The 18,034-nt window shown below is 42.3% G+C and overlaps 1 protein-coding gene across 3 annotated transcripts in view; it reads right to left on the reverse strand.

Annotated features, from left to right (window-relative positions):
- Window positions 1-18,034, reverse strand: part of LOC141132645 (hepatitis A virus cellular receptor 1 homolog) — a 111,425-nt gene that overhangs the window by 47,243 nt on the left and 46,148 nt on the right. For 2 of the 3 annotated variants that reach the window (XM_073621267.1, XM_073621265.1), the window contains 2 exons: window positions 13,611-13,684; window positions 13,341-13,505 (listed from right to left, as the gene is read on the reverse strand). In XM_073621267.1, the coding sequence (XP_073477368.1) occupies window positions 13,356-13,505; window positions 13,611-13,684 (224 nt within the window). In that variant the 3' untranslated portion in view covers window positions 13,341-13,355. Of the gene's footprint in view, window positions 1-13,340; window positions 13,506-13,610; window positions 13,685-18,034 lie in introns of those variants that run through there. The other variant, XM_073621266.1, reaches the window with a different exon arrangement.

The raw sequence follows: 18,034 nt of genomic DNA on the forward strand, positions 1-18,034 counted from the left end.
TTGTCCGTCGGATTTGTGTACACACGATCGGAATTTTGGAAAATTTTATATCCTGCTCTCAAACTTTGTGTGTCGGAAAATCCGATGGAAAATATGTGATGGAGCCCACACACGGTCGGAATTTCCGACAACAAGGTCCTATCACACATTTTTCATCGGAAAATCCGAACGTGTGTACAGGGCATTAGAGTTACAGAGGAGGTCTAGTGCTAGAATTATTGCTCTCACTCTAACGATCGCGGCGTATGTAACCTGTGTGTTTCTGGCTCTGTTACTAGCCAGTGCCTCACCAGCCACTGAGCTCACCGCACGTCACTGCCCAAATGACCCCTTTTTGTAAAGTAGACAGTCCAACGTATTTAGTAAGAGGTATGACAAGTTTTTTGAAGTTGTCATTTTTTGTAAAAAATTTTAGAAAATTAAGAAATTAAAAAAATGTTTCACAATTCTTTTTTTACATACTGTCACCAGTGCAGTATAGCATTATCATATAACCGGTGTGGTGGTGATAACGGACACTGACTGGTGACAGTATGTGGAAAAAAAATATGTATTAATTTTTTTTAAATGTAGAAAAAAAGTTATTACATTTTTTTTTCTTTTTTTTTTAACACACCTTGACCAGAGCAATACAGTGTTACCATAGTACTACTACTACTCTGGGGAAGTGATCAGGATTTTTATTTTACACACTATGATTGCTTATAGCAGTGAATTACATTGGTATAAGCAACCATTTTTACTGAATGAAGTAGATTTATTTAGTGTGTATTGTTGTGATTAGATGTGATTGGTCATAGTTAATCACATGGTATAGATTGGGTGTGATTGGCCCTGTCTGTACCATGTGATCACTTTGACCAATCACAGCTAGCAACACAATTGTACACAATGAATGGAATGAATCAAAGCCATTCGTTGTGTACAATTGTCATGTTATCCACTGTGATTGGCAGCGGGCCGTTACACTGATCATTCATCATATGATATCCACCCGGAGCGACAAAGGTCCCCTATTTGACAATAGGTTGGGCGGGAAGTAATTAATATAAAGGGGGTGTTTTGTATTTTTTGTAAAAAAAACAATAGTGTACTAAAGCGCTGATATGGTGTGTAATAAATCAATAAGGAAATAACTAAATAATCAAGCTGCAACCATGTGAAAGTGTTCTGACACTACTATAGTGAATTTAAAAAACAAAATTTATAGTGCGCTAAAAATTAACTTCCTAATGATAATTATATAAATTCAAAAAAATGTGTAGTGTTAGGTGATATAGGCAGATATCAAGGAGACAGCAAAAAAGCACACAAGCCAACCCTTAATATAAACTGAGATCATTCATCAGAATTAGGGTATACGGCAGTCCTCTGAGATTTATATGCAAAAGACCAAAGTCCATGAAAAAGCAAAGCAATTCCAAGATGTTTATTCAATCATTGTCAGCGGTCTGCAACAGTAGGATCCTCCTCTGCTAATTCCCCACGCTATACTTCTCAATTCCTCCAGTGGTAAATTTCATTCATGCAATCAAAGAAAACATCATTGCGCATGAACCGAAAAACTGTCTATGACCAAAAAATAACATTTGAAAAAAAAAATTTTTTGCAGTCAAATAAATATGAAATATTGCATGGGCAAATCTCATGTTCACAATAAAGTGAAACTTCAGGAAACCTTTTTCTTTCCAGTTCTGGTTAGCATGGAGAAGGGCTAAAATGTTTGTCAGGTTTTAATTGCCGTGTGTCTTTACTGTGGAGATTCCCACTCACTTACTGCCCCAGACACACAACAGGAAAGAAAAGGGAATCAGCTCAAAGTAAAGAGAAATGTCTTCTAACGCAGTTTTCACAGCAACATGTGTTCCCATTGGAAGATTTCCCCTCTTCACAGGAATGGACGTCTATGGCAATAATAAGATCTGACAAGCCCCAAACTGTGTGGAGGGAAGGGAGAGTTGTAGTAAACACAGTGCCACCCTCATTTCTCCAAAATTTGCAAGATGAAAACAATCTGATTATTATCTAATGTTTGTACTAGGCATTCATCAGAGGTAGAACATTTGGAAAACAAAATAACCAGTTTAGGACACATTGGGGTTGATTTCCTAAGACCCCTTTCACACCAAGCTGGCCATAGCGTCGGCGGTAAAACGCCGCTATTTTTAGCGGCGCTTTACCGTCGGATTTGCGGCGCATTTCTGCTGCTAGCGGGGGGCTTTTACCTCCCGCTAGCGGTCGAGAAAGGGTTAAAACTGCCCACAATGCGCCGCAATAGCAGCGTTTTGCCGGCGGTATCACAGCGCTGCCCCATTGATTTTAATGGGGAGCAGCGGTGGAGGAGCGGTAAACACATCGCTCCAAAGAAGTTGCTGGCAGGACTAACGTCCTGCCAGCGAACCGCTCCAGTGTGAAAGCCCTCGGGCTTTCACACTGGAAACAATCTAGCAGCTGTTGGAGGGCGGATTGCAGGCGCTATTTTTAACGCTATAGCGCCTGCATAACGCCCTCGGTGTGAAATGGGTCTAAAGGCAAATCCACTCTGCACTACAAGTGCACTTGGAAGTGCAGTCACTGTAGCTCTGAGGGGAAGATCTGAAATGAGGCGAAGCTCTGCTAATTTTATTATCCAATCATGTGCAAGCTAAATTTTTTTTAATTTTCCTTGCATGTCCCCCTCAGATACAAAGCAGGTCAGCTAGTAAGGAATGCAGCAGGTTCCTACACATACAAACTCTAGACCTAATCCATAATTCCTGCTGTGATGAAGTTACATGCATAAAACCTTATTACTCAAATGTATCCAAAAATAACAGGGGTCTGCAAATGTCTGTTTTGTAATATCCTTTCTGTATTTTCGTGCACCGTATTTCCATTGTTTTCATTAAAGCTATATCTAAAAATGAGTAATCTGAATTAGACATTAAAGTGGTTGTAAAGGCAGAAGGGTTTTTATTCCTTTGCATTCTATGCATCAAGACAAAAAGCCTTCTGTGTGCATCAGCCCCCCTAATACTTACCTGAGATCCCTCTAGAACCATCGATGTTGCAGGAGTGTCTCAACTGCACGGGTTGCCCTCCTCATTGACTGAGACAGCAGCATGGCACCATTGGCTCCCGTTGCTGTCAATAAAAGTCATTCAGCCAATGAGGAGAGAAAAGGGGGTGGGCCGGACCTGAATGGACACAGGGAGCCATGACTTGGCTCAAGTTCCCCCATTGTAAGTTGCTTGCTGTGGGGGCCCTCAACAGATGGGATGGGCCAGGAATGCCGAAGAGGGACCCGAGAAGAAGAGGATCTGGGCTGCTCTGTGCAAAACCATTACAGAGCAGGTAAGTATAACATATTTGTTATTTTTAACTACAAGAAAAAAAGACTTTACAGGAGCTCTGTGAGTCGGGTCGCAGGTCCCGCGGACTTGATCGCTGCGGGGATACCTGTGATCGCCTTACGGAGAGGAAGAACAGGGAGATGCTCATGTAAACAAGCATCTCCCCGTTCTGCCAAGTGACAGTGTCACTGATCTCTGCTCCCTGTGATCGGGAGCAGAGATCAGTCACATGTCACACGTAGCCACGCCCCCCCACAGTTAGAAACACTCCCCAGGACATACTTAACCCTTACACTGCCCCCTAGTGGTTAACCCCTTCACTGCCAGTGTCATTTACACAGGAATCAGTGTATTTGTATAGCACTGATTGCTGTATAAATGACAATGGTCCCAAAAATGTGTCAAAATGTCCGATGTGTCCGCCATAATGTTGCAGTCATGATAAAAATCACTGATCGCCGCCATTACTAGTAAAAAAATAATTATCAATAAAAATGCCATAAAACTATCCCCTATTTTGTAGACGCTATAACTTTTGCACAAACCAATCAACAAACGCTTATTGCGATTTTTTTTTTTTTTTACCAAAAATATCTAGAAGAATACGTATCGGCCTAAACTGAGGAAAAAAATGTTTTTTTTTTAATTTTTTGGGGATATTTATTATAGAAAAAAGTAAAAAATATTGCGTTTTTTTCATTATAGCGCAAAAAATAAAAACCGCAGAGGTGATCAAATTCCACCAAAAGAAGGCTCTATTTGTGGGAAAAAAAAGACGTCAATTTAGTTTGGGAGCCACAACGCATGACCACGCAATTGTCAGTTAAAACGACGCAGTGCCGAATCGCAAAAAACGCACTGGTCAGGAAGGGGGTAAATTCTTCCGGGGCTGAAGTGGTTAAGGGATAAGTTCACTTTAAAAAAAAAAAAAAATCTTTTAAAAAAAAAAAAGTAGAAAAGATTGTTTTTTTTCAAAATCTTCACTTATATCGCAAAAAATAAAAAACCCAGTGGTGAATAAATACCACCAAAAGAAAGCTTTATTTGTGTGAACAAAATGATAAAAATTTAATTTGGGTACAGTGTAGCATGATTGAGTAATTGTCATTGAAAATGCGAGAGCACGGAAAGCTGAAAATTGGTCTGGTTAGGAAGGTGGTGAAGGTGCTCAGGATTGGTGGAAAAGGTGAAAAGGTCAGAATTGCTGTTATTTCTCCGAAAGTATCTTTACTCAATTTAATAGGTATAAAAGCTGTTTGGTACCAGAAAAGAGTTGCAACAGTAAATGCTGTGTTTCTATTAACTGCTTGTCGTCTGCCCTTTAGCAGTTTAAGGGCACTTTCACACTGAGGCAGCGGGGGCGTCGGCGGTAAAGCGGCACTAGTTTTTTTTTTTTTTCTTTTGTCACTTCAGTCGACCATATTGAGAGGTGCGAATCAGCTTTGCAGCTCATTTATCTTCCATCTCCTCTCCTTTGTCTCATCATTGTGACGTTTAGCCATATCAAAAAATAAATTACAACCAGCTATTGGTAAATCTAACATCTTAGCATTATCCCCCCCAAAAGGCTAACATAACCGAATGAAAGATATCGGCTTCTTCTCGGTGATCCCCCTCCCCCCTCCCCGCCCTCCCACCCAAAGCCCAACCTCTCCAGGGTCTAATACACCCATCTCTCCTTCACTATTCTAGACTTTAGTTCTGTGCTCTACACCACGTTTTTTTACATTTTACCCATCGTTCCCATTCCTCAGAGCCCGTAGTACCTTTTTCCTCTATTGCGCGGACCTTACTCTCCAGATTGTATGTCTCTTCAACAGCATCTATGCATTCCCATATCTCAGGGCTCTCCTTCCTCTGCCAATTCTTCGGGATTATTCGCTTCGCAGCATTCAGAAGGTGAGGTACTAATGATTGCTTATATTTTTTGATGTCTCCGCCTCCCCCATGGAACAAAACCTCCCAAGGATCTTCTGCTACATCTTTTCCGGTTATTTCCTTAATTAACCCGCGTATCTTACCCCAGAAGATTTTTATTTTAGGGCATGTCCACCATAGGTGCGACATTGTTCCTATCTCCTGGCATCCTCGCCAACAGTACGCCGTTCTATTTTGATATTTGCTTACTATCTCTGGGGTAAGATAGCTTCTGCTTATGCATTTATAGTTCATCTCTGTCGTACGTGCGTCCAGTGCCGAGTTACAAATCATATCCAAAATTCTCTTAATTGTATTATCATCTTTCTTTGTGCCTAATTCCTTCTCCCATTTATCTATGAATGGAGGTATCTCCAGCTGGTCAATCTTCATCAAGACTTTATACATTTTAGAGACTATATTTCTTAGGTCTTCGGTATCGCATAACCTCTCAAAGTCCATAAGTTTATCCCCCGCCCTGATCAGACCTGGTAACCTACTCACAAAATGACACAGCTGGAGATAACGCCACCCATCTAACCCTCGTGTCTCCCTTCCAGCTCTAATCTCGTGCAATGTCATAATTTTACCTCCCTAATAATGTGTCTTAGTTGTGTCTTACCCCAAAGTGCATCATTTCCTCCTATACTTTCTAATCCCGGTGGAAAAAAATTGTTATCTACTAGTGAAATTCGTGGTGAGTTGTAATTTCCAATCACTTTCTTATGTACCCTGTCCCAAATTTTAAATACGTTGTGTGTTATTACATGTGTGTCTTTATCAAAAATTCTAGCTTGTGGAGGATTCCAGATAACACTTCCAAGTGGTGCTTTGCATAGGAATTCCTCTATTCTAACCCAGCGTTTTTCATTATCTCGTTTTGCCCATTCGGCCATTCTAGACAGCACTACGGCATTGTAATAATTCTGAATATCCGGAACTGCTAAACCTCCATGTGTTTTCTTTTGTTTTAGGATCCTGAAAGGAACCCTCGGTTTTTTATTTTTCCATATAAAACTCATTATAATTTTTTTTAAATTTCTCAAATAATATAGGGGAAGTGGAAGTGGTACCATCTGGAACAGATATGTGATCTTGGGGAGTAGGAACATCTTAATGACGTTTATACGTCCTATCCATGAGAGGGCTTTACGGGCATAGTTTTTACAATCAGTTCTTATAGTGTCTAGTAGAGGTAAATAGTTTATTGTAAATGTTTTCTTGTTTGAGCTAGCCAGCTTTACTCCTAAGTACTTTAGTTCTTCAGTCCATCTGAAGCTATATTCTTTTTTCAATGTATCTATTTCTATTTTATTTAAATTTATATTTAATATTTCTGATTTTACAAAATTTATTTGAAAGTTGGACAGCTCTCCATATTCCTTTAGGGCATTCATTAACTTGGGCAAGGTGATCGTAGGGTCTGAGATATAAACACGTCATCAGCAAAAGCTGCAACCTTGTGTTCATCCTTGCCGATCTTAAAACCTCTTATTTCTGGATCTGCCCGTATTGTTGCTAAGAGAGGTTCCATAGAGAGAACAAAAAGCAACGGGGACAGGGGACACCCCTGTCTCGTTCCATTTGCCATCTCAAATGGCTGAGACATTACTCCATTCACTCCTACCTCAGCCGTGGGATGTTGGTACAGAGTTTTGATCTGCTGGATCATTTTGGGTCCGAGACCCATATTCTCCAAGGTCAGGAACATGAACCCCCAGTCTACCCTGTCGAAAGCCTTCTCGGCATCGATCGACAGCAGTAGTCCTGGGGGACCGCTCTCCCCTGTTTTTTGGAGCAGGAGCAATGTCCTGACCCCGTTATCCTTCCCCTCTCTTTTAGGAATGAAACCCACCTGGTCTGGGCTAATCAGAGCATTCATTGATCCCTTTAGCCTCTCAGCGAGTATCTTTGCGTAGAGTTTCGTGTCAGTATTAAGGAGAGAGATAGGACGGTAGCTTGAGCATAATATTTTTTCTTTTCCTTCTTTGAGTAAGATCGTAATGGAAGCCTTTAAGGCCTCCTTGCTCATCTCGTAATCATCACCTAACCCATTAAAATACTGGCACAGCCTGGGGATCAGAACTTCTTTAAATGTTCTATAGTAAGTTAATGTAAATCCATCCGGACCTGGACTTTTCCCCAGAGCCATTCCTGCTATTGCTTTTCTCACTTCTTCTTCTGAAATTGGTGTTTCCATACACTCTCTTTCCTCTTCTTTAATTTTAGGAAGCATTGCTTTTCTTAAGTACTTATTATTTCTCTCTCTACTATTATTAAGCTGGATGCCCTGTTTTGGAATTGAATATAGCTCCTGATAGTATTTTTTAAATACCTCTGCTACTTTCCTGGAGGAGTACTCTATGTGGCCATCTTTGGTCTGGATTTTTTCTATAAAGTTCCTGGTTTTCCATTTTTGTACTGTTTTTGCTAGGTGTTTACTCGGTTTATTGGCCCATCTATACCTGTCTCCTGAGATCTTCCTATGTATTGCTTGAACCTCTTGATCCATTAAGTTTTTCAGCTCTGTCCTTTTAATTATTATATGTTTGTACGTGGCTTGGGACGGTTGTCCTGATTGTGTCTTATGTTTCAGTTCTAAGCTGGCCAGCTCTTCTATTAATTTTTGGCGTTCCTTGCTTCTCTCTTTTTTCCGCCGTGACCCTAGCTCTATTAGTATTCCTCTTATATAGGCTTTATGGGCCTGCCATAGAGTACATCCAGATATTTCTCCTGTGTCGTTTTCCACGAAATAATTCTTCAATTCCTTATTGATTCTATTGAACCCTTCCTCCCACCTTATCAGTTCTTCATTTAGGCACCATTGCCCCAACTGTCTATTTTCTTCGCCTGTTTTTATTTCCATGGTCATGGGTGCGTGATCTGAGTAAGTTATGTTTCCTATCCAGGAATCGACCACCTTCTCGATTGCTCTATGGTCAATCAGGCCGTAGTCAGTCCGGGAGTATGTCCCATGCACAGGGGAATGAAACGTATAGTCACGTTTCCTAGGGTGGTGTACTCTCCATATGTCCACTAATTGCAGGCTGGCCAATTTTTGCCTGAACTTTCTTAGTTGCCCACTGATCTTCCCCTGTGCACGGGCCGTGCTATCCAAGCCTGGATCTATACAAAAATTAAAGTCCCCCATTATTATCAAGTGCCCTTTTCTAAACGCTGTCAACTTCTCCAAGATTTTTACCACATAATCCATCGGATTTTTGTTTGGTGCATATACATTAGCTAGTGTATACTCTTTCTCATTTAGTCTACCTCTTAGGAATAAGTATCTGCCTTTTGTATCTACTGATCTTTCTTCTAACGTGAACCTGACTCTTTTTGAAAATCCGATGGCAACACCGCGTGTTCTGCTTGAAATAGTATCTCCTTGGTACCAGGTCGGATATTCCCCCGAGAATAGTCTTAATCTTGATTGGCGTGAGATATGTGTTTCCTGGAGGAATACCACCTCTGGACCAAGCAGTCTAAGATCGTTAAATATACTTCGTCTTTTGTGGGCTGCGTTTAGACCTTTAACGTTGTATGTAATGCATTTTATTGTGGTTGATGTCATTTTTCTGCATCCCTTCCGTCGCACTCTGTCTTTAGGCCCTGGAGAGATTTTACGCGCCTATCTGTCTTAGACCCTGGAGAGGTATCCCTTAATTCCATTATTAAACTTAAAGTGCAACTCCTTCCCATCACCCCCACACCTTCCCGCCCCTCCCACTTTCCCCCTTCCTCCCTCTCCCCCTCCCTCCCTCTCCCCCTCCCCCCCCCTTCCCCCCTTTGGTCTTAGCTAGACCCTCAGGCCGATGTGGGTCGCAAAAATCGTGACCCTCCATTGGTCTCCACCTCTAAAGGTGGATCTGTTGGTGTGCCGGCCACCGGTCGATATTTCCTGGCTTCCAGATGTTCTTTCAGCTTCCCGTGACACCCACCTTTCCTAATCTCCTACTAGTTTCCCCCCGTCCCTCCCCCTCCCCAAAATTCCCCTCCCACTCCGTTTTTATAGCGATCCTATTCCCAATTCTATCCACCGATCATTGGACCAATCTATTGTTGTAGGGACCTGAAGGTCTAATTTCCTGCAGAATTCGTCTAACTCCTCTGGGAATCTCAACCTAGCTGTTCTCCCGTCTTTATAGCCCAATAGACATGAGGGGAATCCCCATGTGTATTTTATGTTTTGATTTAACATTTGTTCCAAAAGTGGCTTCAGGAGACGTCTTCTTGTTAAAGTGTCTTTGGCTAAATCTGCAAACACTTGGATCCTGGCCTCTTCATATAGGAGTGGAGTATGCCCTCTCAATTTTGACCATATTTTTTCCTTATCGACGTAGTATCTGAACCTCACGATGATGTCGCGGCTTCTTTCTGTTCGGCTAACGTCTAACCTTCCCACACGGTGCACTCGCTCGATTTTTGGAAAGTCCTCCCCTCCCAGCTCCAGAAGGGGGGAAAATATAGCCGCCACTATCACTCTTAGGTCCTCACCCCTTTTTTCTGGAATGCCACGTATTCTCAAGTTCTGTCTGCGGCTTCTATTCTCCTGGTCCTCCAGTCTATAACAAATTTTTATCTTGTTTTGTTGAGTTGTTTTAATTTGTTCTTTTAGATCAGAAATTTCCCGTTCCTGTTGGTCCATTGTGTCTTCCGCTCTCTCAACTCTGGCCAAGAGATTACCCAGGTCCGTCCTTAGCATATTAATCTCTGTTTTAATTGAGGCTTCCAGAGCTTTAAACATCTCTGCGATTTCATTTTTGGTGGGGAGGTCTGGATCCAGCCTGTGTTCCATCGTTCTGGTTGTTTCGTGAGCACTTTCAATCAATGACGACTCTCTGGATGGAATGGGCGTCTGGTCCCCCTTCCCGTTTTGGCCCTTCTTCCTCTTATCCGCCAAAGTTGATGTTTGGGCTTCTTGGTGGGCACTTCCAGGGCTCACCCCTCCAGCTAGGTATTGCTTGATTGAGCTCCCAGCAGCACCTCCGGATGAATTGTCCTTGGGTGTCTTCGGGGGGCCCCCTATTCCTGTTTTGGATGTATTTCTGCTCATTATTATGTTCCCTGGATTAAATAAGAGGGGTTTTGGACGACTTTATCTTGTTAGTGCCAATGAATCTTTGTTAATCCGGCCCTAGGACAGTTTTATACTCTTGCCCGTGTCCTCTCACCAATATTCTGTTCTTGGTTAATAATGGAGTGAAAAATCTATTTCCTGTGAATAGGATCTGTTAGGAAGGTAGTGACTATTTTTTAAGTGTTTTTATTTTTGGTTTCCTATAAGTGCTAGTATCGCAGACTACTAAAAAGTGCTCCCTATTTCTCTGTTGTTCCGAGGTGTGGTAGCGAAGATTGAGAGGGTGATGAATTTTTAACAACCTTGCCAGAAGACCTTAGCGTCTAACTATAACGAATACAGCTTCCCCCCTAGTGCAAGGTATTGCCGGGTTACTCAGGTAGATAGTCAGTTATTTAAAAGTGTTTTAATCCTGTACCCTTTAACCTATAGGTCCCAACTTGCACCCAGAGGCCCAGCGAATGATGGCATAAATACTGATGGTCTTCAAGGGTAGTTAACGGTAATGAATCACTATGATACTCTTGACCTTTTCCATAGTATTTTTTAATTAAATTAAAGCTGGTGTTCCGGAATTTCTCACTGTCCCTTATTTGCCACCATTGGTCCTCGTTTGTTGTGGTAGATGTTCCAGAGACCTCTATTTCCCTTTCAGGGGTTGCAAGACCCTGGCCGCAGTAATTGGTTTTGCTGATTAGGTTAGACCATATCCTTGGATGCCACGTGTATCCCACCTAGGGTATATCCTATGTGTTTGGGGAATAGTCAGACTAAATGTTATCTTGGAAATTTAGTGGCCTGGGTCATCTAGATGTGTCCTGCCTCTCTCCTCCCCGATTTTATTGAGATTTCAGATGTACGCTGAACCAGAATGAATATAGCAGTGTTACATCGAATGTGCGGATATAGAATGATGCCTTGTCGGGTATTGTCTTTTTGTTCAATTAAGTAGACCCGCTATTCCGCTCTCGTGTTTGTGTCAGTTAACGAAAAGGGTGTCATCCCGTTTCTCTTCTTGTGTATTTTAGCTTATACAGAGGAAATCAGCCATTGCTGCAAGAGCCCAGCTAGATCCCAGAGTGAGCCTCCAAATGTTTATTAACAGTGCTGTAGTTTGTTGTCTAAAGTTCTGTTATTAACCAGGTTTTTTACATAGACAATATTACCAGTCACCTTCTCAGATTTGCCAGACAATAAGCAAGTCCCTTGTGGAATTATTAAGCAAATTTCATACTTTATCACCTCTTCTATGGTTGAAAACCCATATTCAGTACTCTTCTTACCTTTTAAAGATCAGGTAGGGATAAGTACCTCTCACCGTCAGCCTTATCAGCCAGCGTCTATACTTGCCAGGATAAACGGGCCGGTATCAGCTACTTGTGTTCTCCCTTGGGGGGGTCCTTTGATGAACACGGCGGGATTAGAAGATCTCGGTCAGCTGGTCTCTCTGCTGCCAAGCCGCGCCGGTCCTTGCACACGGCGCCAGTAAGAGAAGGGGATAGGGGAGAGAGAGGTGCGGGAGTCCCCAGCGAAACGGGAACCTCACCTCGCTGTGCCGCTGAGCCCGGTTCTCTCCGGATGACAGCTCGAGACGCTTGGCTGCGGTGTTGAGGTACCTCTCTCCATTCCCCCGCTATGCCGCACCATCTGTCCTGTCCACTTAGGACGCCCAGGGAGCGAGGCCGCCAGGACGCCAGTTCACCGCCACACCCCCAGATCCTCCCCTCCTGACAGACGTCTCATGTCATCCCCCTGAAAAAGTTTCCTGCTTATAACACAGATATCTTTATTGTCATCAAGCGGCACTAGTTTTAACGGCACTTTACCGTTGTTTTAGTTGCACTTTTTGGCCGCTAGGCGCTAGTTGGGCGCTTTTAACCCCCACTAGTGGCCGATAAAGGGTTAAAAGCGCCCACAATTTCAATGGCAGGGGCAGTTTAGGAGCGCTGTATACAGCGCTCCTAAACTGCCCCAAAGATGCTGTTTGCAGGACTTTTTCTAGCGTCCTGCAAGCGCACTGAACCAGTGTGAAAGCACTCAGGCTTTCACACTGGAGTGACAGGAGAGGTGCTTTACAGGCGCTATGCAGGCGTTATTTTTAGCACTAAAACACCTGTAAAGCGCCTCAGTGTGAAAGTGGCCTTACTGCTACAGGGCAGCAGCCGTGAGCCGGATCACGTATATACACTGTGATAACACACAGCGGAAGGCGATCAGCGTATTCCGGGTACTCAATGTCTGCCGGCACTCCCCGATTGTCAGGCAGAGACACAGAACTGTGATCTGCCTATGTAAACAAGGCAGATCGCTGTTCTGACAGGGGGGAAGGGAGGGAGTTTGTGTCCCTGCAAAGCAGGGAATAAATTCTATCTCTTCCACTAGTAAAAGCACCTCCCACAATTCACATAAAAACTGGCTAGGCACACAGTTAACCCTTTGATCGCCCCTGATGTTAACCCCTTCCCACCCTGTGTCATTAGTACAGTGACAGTGCATATTTTTAGCACTGATCACTGTATTAGTGTCACTGGTTCTCAAAAAGTGTCAATTCTTTTTACAATGTCTGCCGCAATATTGCAGTCCTGCTTTAAGTCACTAATTGCCACCTTTACTAATAAAAAATAAATAAATAAAAATAACCCATAGTTTGTAGACGCTATAACTTTTGCGCAAACCAATTAATATACGCTTATTAGGATTTTTTTACTAAAAATATGTAGCAGAATACATATTGACCTAAATTGATGAAGAAATCAGATTTTTACAATTTTTTTTATTGGATATGTTTTATTGCGGAAAGTAAAAAATATTGTTTTTATTCCAAATTTTGGGTCTTTTTTTGTTTATAGTGCAAAAAATAAAAAACGTAAAGGTGATCAAATACCACCAAAAAAAGCAGCACATATATGCAACAAAAGAATAAAAATAAGGTTAAAATAGTAATTTATGAAAATAAACATGGCATTTTATTCAATGGAACACAGTGCTATAGAAAACTTAACACCATCCAGTTATCCAGTGCTATATCAGCTTGCTGAATCAGGAATTACAGTTGTACTTACACATTTGTATACTATTACAGCTGTAAATGGTATTGCTATCATTGTAAGGATGTGTAGTAGGATATGTAACACCATTTTGATACTCTGGGCCTCAGCATTTGGTGGTGGGGTTATCTGAAATCATACAAATAGCACACTTCTGTATTATAGGAAGAACTGGACAGATGTAATCTTGGGAAACTAGAAGAAAATGAATGTTTGCTCTTGAATACAATTTACCTTCACTGGAGTCATGGAAGTCAGGGTGGTATAGGAAGAATCGTCGGAATTTTCATTGTCATCGTCGTAATTTCCTAAAAATATGAAGGCGGCAAAACAGTGAATTGTATACAGCTGCATCTGCATAGGGATTTTATGGCAGCTGTAGTCTATTGAATTGTATCATTTAGATTTGTATAATACACTATAAATGACTTATATATTTTTTGTTTGTTATCTGAATCAGTGTCGGTACGATACTTTAAAGTGGAACTACACTGCTTCCGAGTACTACAAACAGAAAATGCTTTTTGATTATTTTTTAATATTCAAAGCAAATGCCCCCATTCATCTAAAAACGCCCCCCAGCATTTCTGGCTGTGGCCATCTTGAGTAAGGGCAAATGATTCATGTAGCATTTACTTCCTGGAATCCATCTGTCCTTAGCTCAGGCTTGCAAGCAGGAGGGTGTGCTTAGCTGAGAAATCCCCCTCCTCCTTGCTTTACCTCCCTTCCTGAAGGCTCCTGGGATGTATGACATCATTTGTCTAGGCATGGAAACCAGAAAGGAACAAAAGAAATGTAAAAAAAAAAGTTTAAAACAAGTAAATATAATATACTTTCCTATCTATTTAACAATGACAGCAGGATAAGGATTTAAAAGAGTCAATGTTGAGAAGGTGAAATTCTGCTTCAAGGCCCTATTCACACTTCTCCACGACTCCACATCTCTGTTATTCTGCCCTCAATTCCAAATCATATGGTGATTGCTACAAAACCGCAAGAGGGAATGCTTGTTTCCATTATGTGAAAGTGTGAATGCAGCCTTAGGCCCCTTTCACACAGGTGGTCTGATCGGGTCCACTTGTCCATTTTTTAGGTGGACTCGATCGGACCATTAATCGCCCTCTATAGAAATGCGTATGTAAACGGACATGGTTCCGTTTACACCTGCCATCATCTGATCTGCTAAAAACAGATGGATGGGTGATCCATTCCACATCCGTCTGGTGGATCGGATCTGATGATTGTCGGATGTAAACAGTGGTCCATTTACATCCAACCACTCATAGAGGAAAGTGGGCTGTGTCCATGTTCACTCTGCACCTGTCATCCATCCGCTGAGTAGGTGGATGTGCTGGTGGAGTCCGCACGTGTGAAAGAGTCTAAAGTGTATGTGAAGGCAAAAACTTTTTTCTAGTTTTGGATAGAGAGGAGAAGGATTAGAACTCCTCATGTTTTTTTTTACTACTATCAGAGACTCTGTTGGGGAGATTTACCCTCACTTCCTGTCCTGTTGATGTTTTTATCAGACAGATAGTGAAGGAAAATCTGCAATAGCTATACGGGGAGAATATGCCTCTAGCCTTTCCCTACTCTACTTTGAAAAAGCATTTTATTTCTGTTTGTGTCTGTTGGAGTATTACACTCACATGCTGCCTGGTTAAAGTGGTTGTAAACCCATCCAAAAAAAAAAAAACTATCGCATACTAGCTCATTATGAAATACTTACCTTAGATCGAAGCTGGTGCAGCGGTCGCCGCACACCGATGTAACCAGGTGTGCGCAGCCTATTGCATTAGGGTGTGCACCCCAAACAGAAGCTCAAACACACGTGAATATGAATATATATATATATATATATATATATATATATATATATAAATATATATATTGAGATTGTGGCAGAATCGCTGCGATTCTATCCGCAATCTCAAAATGCACTAAAATTGCAAAACGTGGGTTCAGGTGTTATTATTTTCAATGGCACCTAAACTGCAGTGCGGTTTTGCCATGATTGTCATGTGATTTATGATGTGGCAATCGCAGAAAGCTGCATCACATGAAGCTTGTCACCCAAAAACAACTTTTTTTGGGCAACAAGCTTCAAGCAATGTGATTTGCCACATAATAAATTGCACCAAACTTGCACTGCATTTTAGGTGCCATTGAAAATAATGGCAACTGAACCTACATTTTGCGATTCTAGGGCGTTTTCAGATCATGGCCAAAACTCCCAGATGTGAATGGAGCCTTACTGAGCTCCGGATAACAGTAAAAACCTGGCAGGGGTCCTAACCCTTCCCTACTAAATCCAAAATAAAGAATAATCTTTGGCTGGACATGCACTTTAACCTCCCTGGCGGTATGATTCTTTCTGATTTTAGGTGCTGAAAGCGGTACCATTATTTTGCATGGAAATTTGGCGTTTTATATTGTAGGCCTGTAATTCTTAACAATAAAACACCTAAATCTGTCCAAACAAGAGTCTAGTAGATATCCCGGGTATGATAAAGTTTGAAACACAAAAACATAAATTATAATATAATAAAAAAAAAATAATAATTAAAAAAAATAAAAATAAATAGTAATAAAATAAATTTCCACACGATTCACTATCGCTCAATTCTGCAAGTGTTCTAATTTACTATCGCTGTTTTCTAGCTGGTCTAAAGCCATTTTTGACGTAAAGGGACACTTTTTGGTTGCTATGGACAATCTCCAGTTTCCAGGCAGAAAGAACAGTATATGCAATATAAAACTGCATGCAGGGCATGGGCCAAAGCACTGGGGACAAATGGGATGCAAAATGATTTCATACAGTACTGTAATCTGTAAGATTACAGTACTGTATGTGTTATGCTTTTTACATTTTTTTGAATTTGCTGCCAGGTTCCGCCCCCCGTGCGCCGCGACGCTCGCAGGGAACGGAGCCTGGCACGGAGAGGCTTCGGAGGAGGACACAGCCCGCGTACACTGCGGGGGACATCGCAGGATCCCGGGGACAAGGTAAGTAAGGAGGCACCAGGATCCTGCGATGCAATCCCGAGTGTGGCTCGGGGTTACCGCTAATGGTCCTGAATTTTAACCCCGAGCCACACTCGGGAATACCGCCAGGGAGGTTAAAAGCACAACTCCAGCCAAAACATTTTTTTTTATTTTAGAAAGAGTGGGGGAGGGATAGCTATGCAGTCTGTGTTCCTATTGGCAAGATGTCCCCCAAATCCTTTTAGGACAGGAAGTAATGGTGGTATGTAGAAGTTTCAGCCAAATGACCAGAAAAACAGCTAAGTGCAATTTGACATTTATCGGATGAATGCAGGTTAAATTGGCAAAGCAATGGAATGGTAAAGGGCTCGATCACACTAGTGCAGTGGCTGGTGGTTTTCTGCATTGGAAGTATGCCAGTCACAGCTAGAACACATAAAAAATAAATTGTGGAGTTACCCAACTCCTAGGGCAACACAGTTATCCTTATGGTGGTTGACCGGTTCTCGAAAATATCACATTGCATTCCACTTAAGAAGTTGCCTACATCCAAAGAACTGGCATCCATTTTTGCTTGGGAGATCTTTTGATTACATGGGCTACCCAAGGTTATCGTCTCGGACAGGGGCAGCCAGTTTGTATCTAGGTTCTGGCGAGCCTTTTGTGCACAGTTGGGAATTCAGCTTTCCTCCTCTTCTGTGTATCACCCTCAGTCTAATGGGGCCACAGAACGAGCCAACCAGTCCTTGGAGCAGTTTCTACGTTGCTATATTTCTGACCATCATTACAATTGGTCAGACCTCTTACCTTGGGTGGAGCTTGCTCACAACAGTGCCATTAATTCCGCTTCCTGATTGTCCCCGTTTATGCATATTATGGTTTCCAACTATCCATGTTGCCTGACTCATTTGTTCCTCAGAGCATTCCTGCATTAGAGGAGCATCTCCGTGGTCTTCATACCACTTGGATACAGGTCCAAGAGTCCTTGCGACGTGCCTATGAAAGGTACAGTCTCCATGCTGACCACAGACGCCTACCTGCATCTTCCTACCAAGTTGGGGAGAAGGTCTGGCTGTCATCTCGTAACCTTCGACTCCGTGTTTCCTCACTGAAATTGGCACCTTGGTTTATTGGGCCTTTCTGTATTCTCTGCAGGATTAGCCCAGTGGCTTACGCTTTATACCTTCCTTCTAATATGCATATCTCTAATGTATTCCATGTCTCCTTATTAAAACCTTTGGTGTGCAACCGCTTCACCACCTCGGTGTAACGTCCTCACCCAGTACAGGTTGAGAACCATGAGGAGTATGAAGTACAATCCATCATTGACTCCTATAGGTTCTGTGGACGCATACAGTACCTGGTTCATTAGAAAGGGTACGGTCCGGAGGAGCTCTCTTGGGTCTCATCCTCAGACGTACATGCCCCTGTCCTCCTCCATGCTTTCCATAGACATTTTACCCTCAAACCTGGTGGTCCTCCGAGGGGAAGGGGTCGTTAAGGAGGGGGTACTGTCAGGGCTGGGCTCTGCCCCCCCTTCTCAGAGTTCAGGCTGCTTAGTTGTCGGTTAATTGCCAGTACTCATCATTCCACAGTGACTCCCCTGGTGATCATATCCTGCTCGTTAACAAGCCCTGCTGGCTATTTAAGCTGCCTGGATTAAATCTCCTGTGCCT

This window comes from Aquarana catesbeiana, linkage group LG03, assembly GCF_042186555.1.
Source record: "Aquarana catesbeiana isolate 2022-GZ linkage group LG03, ASM4218655v1, whole genome shotgun sequence".
Taxonomy (NCBI): Eukaryota; Metazoa; Chordata; class Amphibia; order Anura; family Ranidae; genus Aquarana; species Aquarana catesbeiana.